At 39.5% G+C, this 20222-nt stretch overlaps 1 protein-coding gene across 9 annotated transcripts in view; it reads right to left on the bottom strand.

The window, feature by feature from the left end:
• The window catches only part of TASOR (transcription activation suppressor), a 63682-nt gene extending 43962 nt beyond the window's left edge, over window positions 1–19720 (bottom strand). For 5 of the 9 annotated variants that reach the window (XM_007984657.3, XM_007984653.3, XM_038003774.2 and 2 more), the window contains exons 1-7: window positions 19132–19720; window positions 9899–10044; window positions 7598–7690; window positions 6069–6141; window positions 5694–5785; window positions 4439–4600; window positions 2315–2439 (exon numbers count right to left, since the gene is read on the bottom strand). In XM_007984657.3, the coding sequence (XP_007982848.2) occupies window positions 2315–2439; window positions 4439–4600; window positions 5694–5785; window positions 6069–6141; window positions 7598–7690; window positions 9899–10044; window positions 19132–19462 (1022 nt within the window). In that variant the 5' untranslated portion in view covers window positions 19463–19720. The remainder of the gene's footprint in view (window positions 1–2314; window positions 2440–4438; window positions 4601–5693; window positions 5786–6068; window positions 6142–7597; window positions 7691–9898; window positions 10045–19131) is intronic. The other 4 variants (XM_007984654.3, XM_073010014.1, XM_073010013.1 and 1 more) reach the window with 2 other exon arrangements.
• Between the last annotated feature and the right edge of the window lie 502 nt (window positions 19721–20222).

Here is a 20222-nt window from a genome sequence, read left to right as displayed (position 1 = left end):
TACCAGGCAGGCACAGTTCTAGGTAATAATATTTAACAAAGTTCCAACGTACATAAATCTAATGAGGAAGACAGAAAACAATGTTATGTAACAGATCATGATGGTTTTAAGTGCTATAGAAAGAGATATTAAGAGTATAGAGGTAAAAAAAAACACACACACACACACAGAGAAACCTCAATGATAAGGAGATACCTGAAGAAATGCAGAATGAATTATGCAGCTTACTGGGGAAAGAGAGAGAACAGCAAATGCAGAGGCCCTGAAGCAGGAGCATTCATGGAATATTCAAGGTACAAGGATGGATGTTCAATCAATGCTCCTTTGAAATGATATGGAGGTCAAGAGATGGAATCAAAGAGGAGGCAAAGAAATTAATAGTCATTATTCCTGGGGGCATGACCTCATAATTATAAGTGCTAGATGTCTTTTAAAGACTACTTATGAAAAATACTATAGTGAGGTATATATCAGAGTGATCATAAATTTAGAGCCACAAAAATTGAAAGCCACAACTGTCTTGATACTATGTCAATTGGTACCCGTGGCTACAGATGGTTTTCAAGGATTATTCACCTACATGAATAAAGGACCGTAAATGGGAGAGAAGATAATTTGATCTGGAAAACTGACAAAGAGGTCAACCTCAAAAATGTACATATATGTTTCATGATATATGGTTTTAAAACAGTAGTATTTCTAAATTAATTAATAGATATCATACATGACTTCAACTATGTATAGACACCCAAAGTAAAAATGAGCAGACATTTGACCATCTCACCTACATTCCTATAAACTTACTTACTCCATTTGGCTAAAACATTTTTAGAATCACCACATGGGGAAAAAATGGTAACTGCTTCCTATTTGGTCACCTTATCCTAGAGCTTGTAGGAAATATTCAATAACACAAGAACAGAAAACCAAAAAAAAAAAAGAAATCATCAGGCCAGGTGTGACAGCCCACGCCTATAATCCCAGTGCTTTGGAATACCAAGGCAGGGGAACTGCTTGAGGCTAGGAGTGAGTTTGAGACCAGCCTGGGCAACACAGCAAGACCCATTTCCACGAAAATTAAAAATAAACCAGACGTGATGGTGCACGCCTGTAGTTCTGGCTACTTGGGAAGATGGCTTGCACGCAGCAGTTTGAGGCTGCAGCAAGCTATGATCGCACCACTTTACTCACTCCAGCCTGGGCAATAGAGCAAGATTTTGTCTCTAAAGAGAAAAAAAAAAGAAACCAATGGTCCTCAACACTGGCTGAAAATCAGAATCACCTGGAAGTTTTTAAAAACTATCAATGCCTTGACTGCCCACTAAATATTTGATTGGTTTGTGGTGAGGCATGAGCATCCTTTGTAGAAGCTCCCCATTTCCAAGAGTGCTAACACACAAAATCTCACTTTTTTTAAAAAAATACAGACAGAGTCTGACTCTGTCGCCCAGGCTGTAGTACAGTGGTGCGATCTCGGCTCACTACCAACCTCCGCCACTCAGGTTCAAGCAATTCTCTTGCCTCAGCTTCCCAAGTAGCTAGGACTACAGGCGCGCACCACCACATCTGGCTAAGTTTTTTGTAGTTTTAGTAAAGACACGGTTTTACCATGTTGGACAGGCTGTTCTTGAACACCTGACCTCAGGTGAGCCACCCACCTCGGCCTCCCAAAGTGCTGGGATTACAGGCGTGAGCCACTGCGCCCGGCCAAAATCTCACTTTTTAAAACTGCCACTTACTGGCCAGGCATGGTGGCTCACGCCTGTAATCCCAGCACTTTGGGAGGCCAAGGTGGGTGGATCATGAGGTCAGGAGATGGAGACCATCCTGGCTAACACGGTGAAACCCTGTCTCTACTAAAAATATAAAAAAATTAGCCGGGCATGGTGGTGTGCACCTGTAGTCCCAGATACTCGGGAGGCTGAGGCAGAATGGCATGAACCCGGGAGGCGGAGCTTGCAGTGAGCCAGATTGTGCCACTGCACTCCAGCCTGGCGGAGAGAGTGAGACTCTGTCTCAAACAAACAAAAAAAACCTGCCACTTACTCAACTACACAAACCTTCATTTCTAAGGAAGAGATTAACCAGATGAGGTTTAAATTTTAGCTTGTATTTATTTCCACATGGTAAACTAACTGTTCTTCACACTGACCATTTAAAAGTCATCGTAAACACTTCAGTCTCCAACTAACTTCAAGGGAAGTTAAAAAAAAAAAAAAAATGGGAAAGAAACAAAATGGTCCTCCTAACTCAGCAGTGCAGGATCTGTAGTAGAGTATCACTGTGGATGATGTCTAAAACTCCTAAGTCTTACCTTGATGAAGGTACAAACTTCGGAGTTTGTATATCATCTTTGTAAGTAAAAGACACAACTGCATATGGACAAACGTGTCTTGGTCTTCGCCTTAGCTCATCAAAGCCATACTCATAAAAATAATACTAAAAATAAGAAAATGCAAAATTAACTTCTTTAAAAAGGCAAGGTGAAACCTTATATTTATCTGCCTGATTTCTGAGAAATAGAAAACCATATATGCACCTCTGACAAAAAATGTCTTTAAGCTCTGCTTGCCAAATTAACTAAAATAATTAGTACTTTTTATTCATTTTGTGATATAAAATATTCTGCATCTAAGTGTGTAAGATTCCACAGTATTACTAAGTATTCCAAAAGTTTACTTCTGAAGAGTTGACCACTGGGAGTTTCCTAATAAAAATATTATAAACAGAGCCTAAGCTCGCAGGTCAGCTCAGAATAGCCAATCTAATACAAAAAGCAAAATACTAAGAACACAATCTCAACTAAACCAAACTATGGTTTTGCTATTTCAAAAGAAAAACACACCTGGGCTCCAATTGCAAATAAAGTAGCAAAGGAGATACGGAAAAGAATATGAACATAGGTGACAAAGGTAGCTGACCCTCTTCTCATTACGCATCAGCCTTTCCCCTTCACCTCTTCACCACATTCAGTATAGTACAGTTTTGTAACTTGCAGGCTAATGATTTTCACTTTAAGAATGCCTGAGTTTACAAACACAGTAGTATTGTCCTTCAAAGTCCATTCCCCTGGGAAACCTGATTTCAATAATGTTGTTATTGCTCTAAAAATGCCTGAAGTTTTTTAAAAACATAAGGCCACTTTGCAAGTCCTTCTAGAAAAGCCAGTAACTATCTTACATGTATACTTCACACCTACCAATACTGCTACTGTCCAGAAGGTAATCAAATGAGTCAGTTCCAAATGACTTTGGTGAATATAATTTTTGCTGAAAGCCCACAACAATAGTTCTTAAAATTTTATTTTACATAATTAAAGAAAGAACATTTCCAGGGAAGTTAACATTACTACTTTTCACAAACAGTCCATTTGGTTATAGACATTTTTTTAATGTTAAAAAGAACAGGTGCGGTGGCTCACGCCTGTAATCCCAACACTTTGGGAGGCTGAGGCAGGTGGAATCACCTGAGCTCAGGAGTTTGAGACCAGCCTGGCCAACATGGTGAAACCCCGTCTCTACTAAAAAAATACAAGAAATTAGCTAGGTGAGGTGGCAGATGCCTATAATCCCAGCTACTCGGAAGGCTAAGGCAGGTGAATCACTTGAACCTTGGGGGCGGAGGTTGTAGTGAGCCAAGATCACGCCACCACACTCCAGACTGGACAACAGAGTGAGACTCTGTCTCAAAATAAAATAACAAAATACTAAAATAAAAAAAAACAAGAATAGTGAGGCCGAAGTGGGAAGATCACTTGAGCCCGGGAGTTCTAGACCAGTCTGGGCAAAACAGTGAGACCTCCACTTCTATTTAAACAAACACAAAAACAAAAAAACCATTGCTTTATAGTCAAACCTCATATAAAAACTTAACACTCAAGTTCATCAAATGTTACTTTTATTTATGTGTGGTTTATTGTATGTCAATTATACTTGAATAAGGCTTTAAAAATAAGTCTAGCTTTGCATCTTTAAAAATGTTAATAAAGATAGAAAATATCTATCAAATAAATCAATAGTACGAAATATTATGACTTAAGATATTTCAAGGGATTTCAACTTTACCTTGAAAGATGAGTAATATCGTATTAGGCAGGAGACCTTTCTAGGCCAGGAAATGCCAAGGTCTCAAAACGAAATAAGATGTGTTGAGGGCAATGATCATACAAAAACCAGGCCACAGTCTACCAGCAGGAAGAGCTAGACTAGGCAGTCTATAAATATTACCCTGTAACCTTGAAGAGCCACTGTATGTTTCTGAGACATCTCAGAAAACACTGAACAAACAGCAGCAACAGACACTGGAGTCTGGAAGTGATATGCAGAAACCAGAGTCTAGACTGGTGTGGGGACAGAGAGAACTGAAAGGGAGACATTTTAAAGGATTTGTTAACAAACAGATAAGCGGTCATAAAATTACAACAGATCCTGGCACCTACCTGAGTAAGCTCATAGGCTCTGTAAGCCAAAAGTGATGTAATTCGATTGGCATTCTTCGACACATGACATTCATGCTTTGGTGTGGGGTCCAAAGCACTTTTATTTAACATAGATTCCAAATTTTTCACACCCATGGGGTCATATATACTCTTTATTTTACCCTAAAATAGAGAAAACCTTTTAAGTGTCTACCTAAACCTAATTGTTGACTATATAACATTAATATTATAAAATACTTCTTTGAATATAGATCAACTATACCAACCATTTTTTCCCTTCAATATCTCACAGAACAGGTGGGCGCCAAGGCAGGCGGATCACCTGGAGTCAGGAGTTTGAGACTAGCCTGGCCAACATGACGAAACTCTGTCTCTACTAAAAATACAAAAATCAGCAGCACATGGTGGTGCACACCCTGTAATCCCAGCTACTCAGGAGGCTATGGCAGGCAGAACTGCTTGAACCTGGGAGGCGGAGGTTGCAGTGAGCTGGGATTGTGCCACTGCACTCCAGCCTGGGTGACAGAGTGAGACTCTGTCTCCAAAAAATAAATAAAATAATATCTCACAGAACACTTTTACCAAATTTGAAGCAGTAAGAAAAAGTTAATCACTAAAAAAAAATCATTTGAACTTGTTTAATAACAAGTAAATATAAACTCCATTCATAATACTCTCCACTAACATAAATTATATTACCAACATATTACTCTCTACATTCCTTTCTTTGGAAAGGAAAACAAACTCTTAAGAATGGTTAGCTTAGATCAAAGATGGCAAACAGGCCGGGCACAGTGGCTCATGCCTGTAATCCCAGCACTTTGGGAGGCCAAGGCGGGTGGGATCACGATGTCAGGAGATCAAGACCATCCTGGCTAACACAGTGAAACCCCGTGTCTACTGAAAATACAAAAAATTAGCCAGGCGTGGTGGCGGGCACCTGTAGTCCTAGCTACTAGGGAGGCTGAGGCAGGAGAATGGCATGAACCCAGGAGGCGGAGCTTGCAATACGCCACGATGGTGCCACTGCACTCCATCCAGCCTGGGTGACAGAGCGAGACTCCGTCTCAAAAAACAAAAAACAACACACACACACAAAAGATGGCAAATAAACCATTTTCAAAAGAATCTTTAACTACCAAACACTAGCAAGCATGAACTTTTAAACAATCTTCTAAAGACTTAGCATCATCTAAAAATTAAAATCCAAATCAAGTGTAGTTTTTCATCTATGAAATGTGTAAGTTTAAATTACCTTCATTATTTTAAAAATAACAACATCACCCATTGCCCCCGTGTCCAAAGGATTCGCTTGTAATAAATCAGCATACCTAGAAAGATAGACACCTAGAAAAGTGGGAAAAATTAAGGAAACTGATTATATTTTTCAAAATCACTAGGACTAAAGACATTTTTAAAAAGCTATCCTTGATCAATTTGAAGTGTGCAGAAAGTCAGAAACAAAAGATAAAACTGATCTTACATTTCAGAACCTATGAGTAGTCTCTTTTTCTGGAAACATAATAAAGCATGAATTTAATAACAACTGCAGTGAAATTACATGAGATAATATATTTTTAGACAGCAACTTAATAGTAGATATTTATATTTAAAAAGAAAAAAAGATTACCCATGGAAGGACTGCCAAGAATTGTTATTTTGGACTGACCCACATGTAATCCTTTTTCACATATGCTTTGAACCTAAATTAAAAAAAAATTACTTCATCTTGCAGTCATAATAACATTTAAAACATGAGAAAATAATTTTATAAACTTGTTTTAAATAAAAACAAAGCTTCTAAACCACATATCATTCTAAATCACAGAAAACTTATATATTTGCCACTTTATAAATATTAATGTAAAACTGACTTACACTTCTCAAAGTAACCATATCTAGAATCCATTTTTCTTTGTTTAATTTTTTTTAGAGACGGGGTCTCCATCTGCCCCCTAGGCTGGAGTGCAGTGGCATGACCTTGAACTCCTTGGCTCAAGTGATTCTCCCACCTCAACCTCCTGAGTAACTAGGCCTACAAATGCGTGCCATCATGCCTGGCTAGTTTTCAATCATTTTTCTTTATGCCAAGGGTGACAGATACTCTTAACTCCTGCCACTCAATACATACAACCATTACTTTTCAAAGAGAATTAGAAACAGCAAAATATTATTCCACCTAAATATCTTCAATTAAAAGGGGAAAAAACAGACCAGACACAGTGGCTCATGCCTGTAATAATAGCACTTTGGGAGGCCAAGGCAGGCAGATCACTCGAGGTCAGGAGTTCAAGACCAGCCTGGCCAACATGGGGAAACCCCAACTCTACTAAAAACACACAAAAAAATTAGCCAGGTGCAGGGGCGCATCCTGTAATCCCAGCTACTCGGGAGGCTGAGGCACAAGAGTCACTTGTACCTGGGAGGAGGCTGCAGTGAGTGGGCCGAGATCACACCATTTCACTCCAGCCTGAGCTATCGGACAGAGTGAGACTCCATTTCAAAAAAAAAAAAAAAAGGAAAAATGGTTCCAGGCACACATAATCAACAATATAGAAGATAATCTCACATATAATCAACAATATAGAAGACAATCTTTTTAATAAAGAGAAAAGGCCGGATGGTGGTGGCTCACACCTGTAATCCCAGCACTTTGGGAGGCTGAGGTGGATGGATCACGAGGTCAGGAGTTCAAGAGCAGCCTGGCCAACATGGTGATACCCCATCTCTACTAAAAATACAAAAATCAGCCAGGCCTCATGGGGTATATCTGTAATCCCAGCTACTTGGGAGGCTGAGGAAGGAGAATCGCTTGAACTCAGGAGACAGAAGTTACAGTGAGCCAAGATCATGCTACTGTACTCCAGGCTGGGTAACAGAGCAAGACTCCATCTCAGAAAAAAAAATAAATAAATAAAGAGAAAAGTATTATTATCAAGCACATTCTAGGGTAAGAAAATAGGACTGGTCAGAGAAAAAATTGAGTACATTTGAAAAACAAATTACAAACAATAAACATTTTGCCCCCTTAAATCATGCATTCCACTTATATTTCAAAAAAAGTCTATAATTGTCAAGTATATTGTTGAATAATCACAAAATTAGTAACTTACAATGGAAACAACCTCAAATTGTTTTTTATAAAATGCATTAACTCACCTGGTATCGATCAACCATCAGAAATGCATAGGATTCTGAAAGTTCCTTATCTAAGCGACCATCAAACTTCAGTTCTCTTCGCTTTTCTGTAAACTAAATGGAATTAAATTTATAACAACGCCTTAGCATGTGATTATGTTTTTCAAGCTACAAGTTTTATTTTTTTCCCCAAGAAATCTCATACCTTCCAAAATAAAAAAAAAAATCTCTATCGCTCTATACTCTCTGTCCTTCAGTTTTTCCCCTATTTTAACTGGCTCTTTATATATATTAATATAGTCAAATAAACATCTAATGTTCATCAATCTTTAAATTTCTCTTATAATTTTTTTTTGAGACGGAGTCTCGCTCTGCCGCCCAGGCTGGAGGTGCAGTGGCCGATCTCGGCTCACTGCAAGCTCCGACTCCCAGGTTCACGCCATTCTCCTGCCTCAGCCTCCCGATTAGCTGGGACTACAGGCACCCACCACCACACTCGGCTAATTTCTTGTTTTTTTTTTTTTGGAGACACAGGGTTTCACCATGTTAGCCAGGATGGTCTCAATCTCCTGACCTTGTGATCCACCTGCCTTGGCCTCCCAAATCACTGGGATTACAGGCATAAGCCACCGCGCCCGGCCTAATTTCTCTTATAATTTTACCACATTACAACTCTCCCACAGATTATAAATTAATGCTTTAGTTATCTTTGTATCTCCCATTTACTTAACATGGTACACTGCATCCAATAGGTGGTTTAATAAATCTGAATGACCAACTTTTAGACTATAAACTCAGTTAGGACAAGAAAAATGCTTCTTTTCTCTGTAACTGTATTCTCAATGCCAAGCACATAAGATGTGCTCCATAAATATTTACAGGATGGAAGAGTGACTTCATCTTAGTCGTCGGAACTGTAAGTTATCCTAAACTGCTGGCTTTCCTATCTATAAAACAGATATACATTTAAAATATAAAATATCTAACACTTTATATTCAGGCTATTACTGCTCTTCAATAACATAACTAATGAATCTTCAGACTAAATTTTCACATAAAATTAACAAATAATCGCTATCATACCATGAAGCCACATCAATTCAAACTACTAAGATTTTAATTTTCTCTGGGATTCAGTAATACTAGTGCCCTTTAGGGAACCTTTCAAAATTAAATCCTGGTATCCCTTGGTTAACCAACTTGCAAAAATAAAAAATTCATATTTCAGGCCCATCAGAAAGCATTATGCATCAAATATTTCAAAACATCTACACATGCTGGCTTTTCCTAAATCAAAACTCAAATATTCTAATTTGTACAGGAAACTTAAGTTCACTGTCTCACATGCTTAATTGTTCCTCTTTGTTTGAACTTTTTCACTAAGAATATCCACTAATGATAAAATCATCATATAGCCACCAGGCAATAATTGTGGAAAAAATTAAGCATGTCCTAAAACCGAATACACCCACATATTTGATTTCATTAATTACCTTCCAATTTAGGCATTTAATTAACATGTACAATACTCAAAAAGAGCAAAAAGCCCTACGAATTCAGTTTATTTATTTACTTATTTATCTGAGACAGAGTTCTTGTTCTATCACCCAAGCTTGAGTGCAGTGGCACAATCTCGGCTCACTGAAACCTCATGGGTTCAAGCAATTCTTGTGCCTCAGCCTCCCAAGAAGCTGGATTACAGGCATATGCCACCATGCCTAGCTAATTATTATAGAGTCAGGTTTCACCACATTGGACAGGCTGGTCTCAAACTCCTGGCCTCAAGCAACCTGTCCACCCGAGCCTCCCAAAGTGCTGGGATTACAGGCATGAGCCACAATGCTCAGTTGAATTTACAATTAAACCATTAGCTAGTAAGCTATCGCTATACTTAAGATTTCCAGTTAAAAAGTTATTTTATACAATTGCTATTAATAACAATTTAACATAGCAGATAAATGTAATGCTACAGCAACATTTGGTGGGAAAAAGAGATGTCATTTAAAACTTGTTTTCCCAATTAGGCAGGCATGGTGGCACAGGCCTGTAATCCTAGCTACTCTGGAGGCCGAGGCAGAATTGCTTGAACCGGGGAGGTGGAGGTTGCAGTAAGCGGAGATCGCGCCACTGCACTCCAGCCTGGGCAACAAGAGTGAAACTCCATCTCAAAAAAAAAAAAAAAAAAAAAAAAACAACAACAACTTGTTTTCCCTTTGTAATTTGGTTTTCCTAAAAGTTTTAGTATTTCTAGAGAAAATTTTTTTCCCAGGCTGTTAACTGGTTCTGAAAACAATCTTACAGTAAGTATAATTTAAAACATACCTCCTTTTCCAAAAGCTCATTGTGTATCAAGCAAGCACGTCTGTAGTTAAAATTTGTTACTGAGGTTGGTTCAAGGTAAGAAGAATGGAGAATATTTACAACATCTTCAAATTCTCGAGAGCCTGGAGTTAATGGCTGGAAAAGTGCTAAAATAAAAAAAAATAAAAAAAACATTTAAAATGTTTAACATTACTCCATCTTAAATATAGCTTCTTATATTTTTGTGGACTAATGTAACCTTAAACACGAAAAAAGGCATGAAGGCTATCTTACTTTGTGATATGCAAAAGCGATACTAACTCATTGAAAAAAATGTAAAACTAGTTGCCTACATATACCAGTTCCTTCAACAATGAGGATCTGGCATTACATACACAGACAAGGAAGCTGCAACTTTGCCAACCTTAGGCATGCTACATCAGGCAACCTAAATCGCTTAAAGACTCTTATAAGAATCTGTGTTTATACTCAACTTGTCTCAGCTCCTATTTTATGTTACACTGAAGTATGTCTCAGATTGTGTATTTCCGCAAACTAAATACCTATATCATATATGACAGCATAAAAACATTTAAGACATTATGTGAAGTAACAAATTATATGCTGTTACTGACACACTGGTCTTTAAGAAAAAAAGGCTTGGTGGCTCATGATTGTAATTCCAGCTCTTTGGGAGGCCAAGACAGCAAGACTGCTTGAGCTCAGGAGTTCGAGAGTAGCCTGGGCGACATAGTGAGACCCTGTCTTCACAAACCACTAAAAAAAAAAAAAAAATTAGCCAGGCATAGTGGTGCATGCCTGTAGTCCCAGCTACTTAGGAGGCCGAGGCAGGAGGATCCTTTGAGCCCAGGAGTTCAAGGATGCAGTGAGCCATGTTCATGCCACTGCACTCCAGCCTGGGAGACAGAGCAAGACCCTGTCTCAAAAATAAAAATAAAAAATAAAATGCTGCATTCACGTGGCTTCTTGTATAATCCATAAAAAGTAGTAGAACATTTATTATGACAACTTAGTAAAATGAAAACATGTCAGGCTTTGGAGTCAAACCTGGACACAAATACCAAACCCAGCATTACTGGCTTGGAATAAGATGCAGGTAAATAAATTACTTGTATAGCTCAGCTCTCTCATATGTAAAACAGCAAACTCCAGCAGCCCTAATAACCACTATATGCCACACGCCATACATAAGACAACACGTGGAAAAAGCTCTAAACATAGCATCCAACACATAGTAGGATATTAAGGTTATTTTTTTGTTTTTGAGACGGAGTCTTGCTCTGTCACCCAGGCTGGAGCGTTGTGGTGCAATCCTGGATCACTGTAAACTCCACCCCCTGGGTTCATACCATTCTCCTGCCTCAGCCTCCCGAGTAGCTGGAACTACAGGCACCCGCCACCACGCCCAGCTAATTTTTTTTCTTTTTTTTTGTATTTTTAGTAGAGATGGGGTCTCACAGTGTTAGCCAGAATGGTCTCAACCCCATGACCTCGTGATCCGCCTGCCTCAGCCTCCCAAAGTGCTGGGATTACAGGCATGAACCACCGCGCCTGGCCAGGACATTAAGTTTTTATTCTCCACATCCCCAACCATTCTACATCCTACTGAATTTTTTTTTTTTTTTGAGATGGAGTTTTGCTCATCACCCAGGCTGGAGTGCAGTGGCGCGATCTCAGTTCACTGCAACCTCCGTGCCTCCCAGGTTCAAGTGATTCTCCTGCCTCAGCCTCCCAAGTAGCTGGGATTACAGACACCTGCTACCACGCCCAGCTAATTTTTAGATTTTTAGTAGATATGGGGTTTCACCATGTTGGCCAGGCTGGTCTCAAACTCCTGACCTCAGGTAATCCACCTGCCTCAGCCGCCCTAAGCGTTGGGATTATGGGCGTGAGCCACTGCACCCGGCCCCCACTTAATTTTTAAAATATTTAAGTCAAATATCCAATTAGTTCTTGAGAATTACTGGTCTATTAACCTCGAATTTCCATCTTATGTACAAAATACTTTAATTTACTAATACAAGTCTATACATATACATATTTCCCCAAATCAAAAAGGAACCACTTTTCACTGTAGAGAGAACTACTCATAGAAACTATGTTATTCTCTATTACCTTAATTTCTTTCAAGACACTATTTAATAAGGGTCAACAAATGTCATAGTCAAAACAGGTCACTACTGAAAACATAATGTTCCACTTTTACATACTCCTAAAGGTAACAGATGCAGCGAACTTTTGTCTTTTCTATATATGATTATTAGACTTTAAAGGACATGTCAAATGACAGAGCCATTCATCCACTCATTTACCAACCATGTCTATATTACAGAAGTTACTATAAAAACACAGTTTTCAATGGCACAATGTGTACAAACAAATGGTTACCACTATTTTGGAACTGCACACTAAAAAATAGACAACACAGTTATAGTAATGCAACTAGTAAACAGGAGTAAGCTCCAACAAGTACTCAAATAGAACAAGACTACTCAACACAAAGTGTACTGTAATCAAACTTGTAGCAGACGAATATGTTCAGTAACCTATTGATTGCAAGCTCCATGAGAGCAGGAACTGTATCTGCCTTGCTCATTACTCATCTTTCCTGTATTCCAGTAGCTAGACCTGTGAGTGCTAGCCCTAAAAATATTGAACAGTCAAGTGAAGAAAATGAGAAATTTTGTCAAGTTTTAAAAATGGTAACAATATATTCTACTACTAAATGACTGCTATTTAAAATTAAGACTCATTCGCAAATTCAACAATTCAGTAACATACAAAACACAAATGAAAGCTCAGAAGAGGGTAGGAGGCATACATTGTCTTCATTCAAACCTGTGTTACGGAATGTAGGACAAAAACATCTTATCTTTGTGATGACTGTCCCCAATTAAACTGTGAAAAACTTGGCAAGGAACGCAGCATATGGAGGTCTTTATAGCTTTCACATCTAAAGTGGGCCAAGCATGATTGTAAAAGCTGGGTTAAATTTACATGATTTTGTTTCTAAACAAAATGACTTCGGATATCTAAAATTTACACAAAAAAAGATATCACATGGCTGCCAATTTCTATGAAATTTTATAGTCTACATAGATTTTCATTAGTTAAGCTACCCAATACAATTTATACCATTAATCTAATCATAAGTAAAAAATTAGTCAAATCATAAATCTGCATAAAAGTTCACATCCAAATTATTCTCAAAGTACTTAACATTTCCAGTTCACTCTAAAGCAATGTCCAAGAGTCATGTCCAATGTACTAAAAATGACAGCTGACAGGAAAAAAATTTTTTAAATGCAAAGAAAAAAGCATTTTAGCTCTAACAATAAATATCTGTATCCTAATGATTTTGTTTTGTAAATGCCTCAGTGGCTTCGTTAGGCCGGTTATAATTTCTCATTTTTTCTGGTGATAATTTCCAAAATAATAAAATTACCCTGCAACTATTTTTAAGGATTTCAAGTCAACTTGCTGGTAATAGCAGTTCAGAAAATTTATTAAGTTCATCTTCTGAATGTACATTCTCTGGTAGTCTATTTTATGTCCTCAGAGGTCATTTAACACTACATGTATCTTGATCAATGTGTCTTGTCACTCCTTTTAAAGAAAATACTTAAGTCAAAAATCTCAATTATGGGTCACTATTTGAGGTAGTAATAAACAACCCTGTGTCTATCCAAACAGGGAAAGCATTATATATATGAACCATCCATTTCACTCAGGGAACTCAGTATTCAACATACTGTTCTCTAGATTATGACAGTTACTGTCTAACCATTAGTGGTTAAGTACCACCTTCAATACTGTACTAAGAGCTTTACATGTATCATTTCAATCATCCAAACTATGCTATGAAGTTCAACATGCCCATTTCTCAGTTGAAACTGGGACAAGTAGCCTTTGAGTTGGCCCAAGGTTACAGGATTAACGAATGGATCAAGCTGCTGGGATTCAAATTCAAGTGATCAGGCTCCCTATCTTGTATCCTGAAATATATGACGTGCGTGTGTGTGTTAATATTAGACGTACAATATCCAATCATGTCAAAGGCTGGAAAAATGACTGTTTCCTCATTTTATAGACCATAAATCATATAGAATACTTAGGCACAGGAAGTTGGCTATAAAAGAACAAAGAATTTGGTTCTAATATTGCTCTTTCTACCCTTATATCCTCTCTCAAATCTCTTAATTTTTTCTGATTTTAATCTTCCTCTAGAGATAACAGGGGAAGAGTTGTAACGCCCTTTGTTTTATAAAGGTTAACAGCAGTAGCAATAGAGGCTCTTTCACACATTAAGAAATGTGTAATTTTTGCTTATTTAATGGATTTCCATTAAATGCCTGTCAGAAAAACAGCTGAGTTGATTACTGATCATACTAGGTTTCCCTATTGACAAACTAATTATAGATGTATTTTATGAGACTGAAGAGCACAGATTTAGAAGGGCACTTGGAGATTTATAATTTAAATGAGGAAACTGACAGTAACATAGAATGTAAACTGGAATTCAAATTTCCTGACTCTTAGCCATACTATCATCAAATATTTTTTATTAGTAGCATCACAGAAAACATACTCAAATTTTTTTTTTTTTTTTTTTTGAGATGGAGTCCCGCACTGTTGCCCGGGCTGGAGTGCAGTGGCGCGATCTCAGCTCACTGCAACCTCCACTTTCTGGGTTCAAGTGATTCTCCTGCCTCAGCCTCCTGAGTAACTGGGATTTCAGGAGCCCGCCACCAGGCCCGGCTAATTTTTTGTATTTTTAGGAGAGACGGGGTTTTACCACGTTGGCCAGGCTGGTCTCAAACTCCTGACCTCGTGATTCGCCCACATTGGCTTCTCAAAGTGCTGGGATTACAGACATGATCCACCATGCCTGGCCCACACTCAAGATTTGAAGGTTATATTTATAAAGGCAGTCAGCATAGATATATAATTTAGATCATCAAACAGCTTTGTTCCTTAATCAATTAGTTTTACCAATTTGGTGTTAAGACAGATCTTTTTGTATTATGTATATATGAATCACAAAAAATATTATCATATATATGTAAATTTTAAAAAGCTAAACTTAAAAGATGGACCATTCCTATCAAAACATATAAATGGGGCTGGGCATGGTGGCTCATGCCTATAATCCCGGCACTTTGGGAGGCCAAGAAGGGCGGATCACTTCAGGTCAGGAGTTCGAGACCAGCCTGGCCAACATGATGAAATCCCGTCTTTAAAAAGAATACAAAAACTAGCTGGGCATGGTGGTGCACGCCTGTAACCGAGCTACTCGGAGGGGGCTGAGGAAGGAGAATCCTTTGAACCTAGGAGGCAGAGGCTGCAGTGAGCCGGGATTGCAACACTGCATGCTAGCCTGGACGACAGAGGCTCTGCCTCCAGAAAAAAAAAAAAAAAAAAAATACAAATGGGTAGTATGAACTATAAACAAACAATTGTCCGATTTAAAGTAACTAATTCATGGAAGATGACGAAATAATTAGCAAGAGGAGGCTAGGGATCTGAAATTTTCTCTGAATTCATAGCTGATGTCTAATGATTATAATACAACCACTCTCCATCCATTTCTTCTTCATAGTAAAGTCTTTTTTTAAAATCACTTTTCTTCAGTCTAAAAAAAATTACCAGACAATACTTTAGGAGTGGGTACTTCATCTCTAAATCAACAAGGTTGAACATAGCGTACAATTAGAAATGAATATGCTGGCAGGAATCAAGAGAGTACAAATACGAAACAATGTTTTTTGCACTGAGGATAGGTCAAAGTACATTTTACCTCGATTACTTTGCTATTATGTATGGAGAGACCTATTGTTCTCAGAACCCACTCATCCATATACAACTAATGAAATACCACGGAAATTTCCTTAAGAATGAGACTTGGCTCCAATGGCTTCCAAAACGCAAGTGCAAATTTTGTGTGGGAAGATGGAGGTTAGCAGAATTAGCCATTACTTCTGGACTAAACCAGTATGGAAACTTAGTGCATGAGAGCAATTAATTTTTGAGACTCCCTTGGACCCTACAAAAACATTAACCAATAAACATTTTCCAGATAGTCAATCATCACTACTCCATTTCCCAAGAACTTTGGAGTGAAAAATTACATCAAATGCAATTACCAATTTTAATTTACTTTTTATGACTTACTAGATTTAAAGGCGGCGATAGTGAAACATCTACCAACAAAATGCAATTCTACAATTTGGTTAAATATAAGAATCATGCCTCAGCCAATAAATAATATAACATACATCAAAAACAGTAAAATGTATACCTTTCCAGTCAAAGAGGCACTTAATCTGTCAGTACCAATCAAATGTTGATAGTGAACATAATCTCTGAATGTCAAAATTCCCCAAGGACGAAAACATATTAAGTATTTCTATATTCAATAGGGGGATAAAAACAGTTTTTGTTACTAACAGGTCAGATCAAAAGCAGCTTACTTAAAACCTTATTCACACTGGGTAGCAAGATTTTTCTTTTTTATAGTAGTAAAAGTACTCTACACCTATCTTCAAATTCCAGCTCCACCACTTATTAGTTGTCAACTGGGGCAAGTTACCTAACTTCTCAGTACTTTAGTCTCATCTGTAAAATGGGAATAGTACCTACCACAAAACACTGTTGAGATTTAGTCAATGTATGTAAATTGCTTAGAACAATGCCCACAACTTATTAGGCACTATACAAGTGTTTGCCAATATTATTACTCAATTACAATGGCAGTTATTTTGGATGTCATACTATTGGCAAGACCAAAGAAAGAACTTTGAGTCAACAAGTTATACTTTCATAGTAATGACCTTTAAGTTATTAAAATATTTAAGTACTAATCTTAAATTTCACTGGAAAAGCACAGTCACAAGAAAAGGTCTGCCGTATTAAAACATGAATGCAACAGAACCTTTGATACTGAAAAGTTCAAGCAGACATACCTACTGAAAACCATCTAATATTCTTGATAAAAAGACTCAGTTGACCACAACTAGTAATACCTAGCCAAATCCTATACAAAGTGATATCTTTTCCTTTAGAGCCTTCCAAGAGATGGCGTTGCAATGAAGAGTATGAAGAGTAAAACTAGCAGCACCTGTGCTGTTTATGATGCTTTTTTTTTTAAATAAAGTTGAATTTATGTATTGAATTCTATCACCAACTACTCACTTCTCTCAGCTTGAACAAGATAAAATTCACGGTGGTAAAACAGCTGCTTATTTAATTTTTTAAAGTTCTATTTAAATCGCTATTTTACTATTTGAACAGCTGGTGTTCAGGGTATAAATAATTACACAAGTTAAAAATTGCTCATTTTCACTAATCATGAAAAAGCCCACTGCGATATATTTTCCTTACAACTTTTGTCTCTCACGTAAAAATGGAAAATACAAGTTTTACCCAAGAGGTACAAGACTATGGGGGACAACAGCAAGGTTTGTATTTCCTAATCCCTCAATTATTTCCACTTTTAGTGTGTTCAACTGAAGTCTATTTTACAACAATCTCTGGGTTTTATTTAAAAAACACACAAACACAGTGCCTTTCTAGTTCCTACTGCCTTCCCACATTTCAAACTAAATTTTAAGTTTCTAGGCCAATTTTCTGGTCCTAACAGTAAAAAAATATATATATATCGTGGTTTGTCCATATTCTTAGGCACTTAAACCTTAAAAAAAAAAAAGACTCCAACCGACTTTTATCAAGCTGTGAAGAAAAAAATAGTTCCACCTCCTACCTCATAACCAGAGCCCATTTGAATGTACTTCCAACCTATTCTCTACCAACTGATTCACTGGGAACTTTTCTCATATAGACTATAATCATACACCTCAAATCTTAACTAAATACACCAAAAAAACTGACAGTCTTGACCTTTAAAAGTATCTTTCTGAACCCTAAACTACATTAACTCAAAAGATATTTCTAGAAACATTCCTCATGCTAACTTCCAAAGGTTAACTTCATCTTTGTCAACACGGTTTCTTACACCAAGTATTTTCTTGGCTTTGCCATTCAAACAGAAATGAACTTTATTTGTACTTTCCCAATAAAAGGCTCAAACAATTCCAGTAGTGCAAATGGAACTGGTGATGCTTATGGAAAGTCAGTGTAAGGCTACAGCCAAGATTCTATAATCAAATAAATGGAAAAGCTTTCTATACGGGAAAAAACCAAATCCTATTATTTTCCAAAGTAAATAATGAAAACCTAACCACACAGTAGGGCAAAAAGGAAGTTGTCTAAATCCAGAATATCCAAAATTTACTGGATAGTTAAAAAATTATACCCCAATAACAAAAAACAATACTAATTTTTATGTCCATTAGGAATTCTGACTCCATATTAACAATATGGCATTAAGATTTTTTAAAGGCACAAGTAATTAATGTAACTGTTTCCATATGGGTTCCAAAAACTTAAGACTAGACTTTTTTCTAATCTGAAGTTCTACCATCTAGAAGACCAACTTGGTGACTCTTGAGGATAAGGTAACTTCTCATTAATCTTTTTCCATTGGGAAATTACTGCGCCAAGAACCTACCTTGCCATTCTTTTCAAATATAAGAATAACAATACTAAATTCAAATTTAAAGAGAGACAGACCTATTTAACGCTTCAAAAACAAGGGGGAAAAATCTAAATGGAAATGAAGTGTGATGGAAAATAGCAGTGTGCATGGATCACATCTACTAATAGAGATTTCTAAATAAGGGAGGACGCTGACATCAAGCACATTTCAAGTAGGCACACAGAGCTGAATAATTTCCACGGGGAGAAGCACTCATGGTCCTCAGAACATTGGCAATGGCCTTGGAGAAAGCCCCAGAATCCATGGCCACGGGCTATTTCCATAGCGAGACTTCTCAGAAGCATCCTTAGGAGGACACAACAGCTTCTCTGCCTTCGGGGGCTGGGAGGGAGGGGCGCCGAGCACCATCTTTCCTCTCTGGGAGCTGCAGCCTTACGGACAAGCTTCAAACCTGAGCTACTTCCAACTTCCGCGGGGAGGGGCAGCAGGGGAGCGTGGTTCCACCGCTTTCTCTCGCACCAAGCGCGGCAGCTGGGCGGCCGTGGCGGTGAGGGGAAAGGCGGCCGGCGCTGCATGCGTGTTTACGTATCTCAGATGGGTGTGGGAAGAGGAGACAGAAAGGTTCTAATGAAAAGATGGAGGGAAGAGAGAGGGGGTTGAGAAGAAGGGGAGGCACCACCTTTCTTTTCTCTGCTCTTCCTGGGGATCTGAAAACTCCTCCTAACAGGCCTTTCCGGCTCTTCGGGGCCTCTGAGCAGGGCGGCCGCGCCCGCCTCAGAGGAGTCCTGAGGCTGCTCGTGGCTGAAGCTCTGGGCGGCCTCGGCCCCCGCGGTCTCCTCAGGCCCAGCGCCGCCGCCGGGCTCAGCGATGTTGAGGCCGCCGCCGCCGCCATTTTGTGGGGAGGACTCAAGCTCCGGAAGCGCCTGCTTCATCTCGTCGTCTCCGCCGCCGCCACTTTCACAGCTCGCATCCGTCGGCTGCGAGGCCTCCGTCTCCACAGCAGTCGCCATCGCGCCGGCGTAAGGAGCTCTGGGAAGCTTCTGCCCACAAGGTCGACGGGTGTGGGGGGAAGGGGCGGCGGGCCAGCCTCGCCGCCGAACTGCTCTTAGCCCACCCACCCCCTTCCCCCCGTGGTCTCAGGCTGCACTCCGACCCGGCAGCCTCTTGGGGGCCCCGAAGCGGGCACCCCAACTGTGCTGCCCAGCCCTCGGAGCCGCTCCTCGCTCGGGCAGTTCTTCTGCCTTCCCCCGCCACTCAACGTGCGCGCGTCGGGGCCGGGAGGGGGCGGGGCCACCGCGGGCCACTCTACCAATGGGAGCGCGTCACCCGCCTCCGCGAGTGCGGATATACCGCGCCGGGGGCGGAGTTTCGAGGCGCCCGAGCCCGCCAAAAGGGGCGACTGCCACGCCCGGCGAGGGCCTCGACGCCGCAGCCGTGGCCTGCAGAATGTGTGGGCCCCTGGCGATTCTCGGGTTCCCGGCGATGCCGCGCTGGCGATCCTCGGGTTCCCGGGGATACCCCGCCGCGCTGCAGGCGAGGGAGACGGGCTTGGCCTTGTCTCCGGAGCGCAGGGGTGGCCCATTTGTGGGCAAGAACTTTCCTCAGTGTACGAGTTATCTCGGCCCAAACGGGCTTCAGCGCATAGATGCGGGACGATCTCGGCTTTATGAACTATTTGCATGTGTACAGAGACCTGGAGAGGAAATAAGAGAATGGGCTACGCAATAATAGCCTAAAAGCGTCCGGCCTCTGCGACCTGCTGTTCTCACC

Source organism: Chlorocebus sabaeus, chromosome 22, assembly GCF_047675955.1.
Source record: "Chlorocebus sabaeus isolate Y175 chromosome 22, mChlSab1.0.hap1, whole genome shotgun sequence".
In the NCBI taxonomy this organism is placed as follows: Eukaryota; Metazoa; Chordata; class Mammalia; order Primates; family Cercopithecidae; genus Chlorocebus; species Chlorocebus sabaeus.
This window is presented reverse-complemented; position numbering and strand designations above follow the sequence as displayed.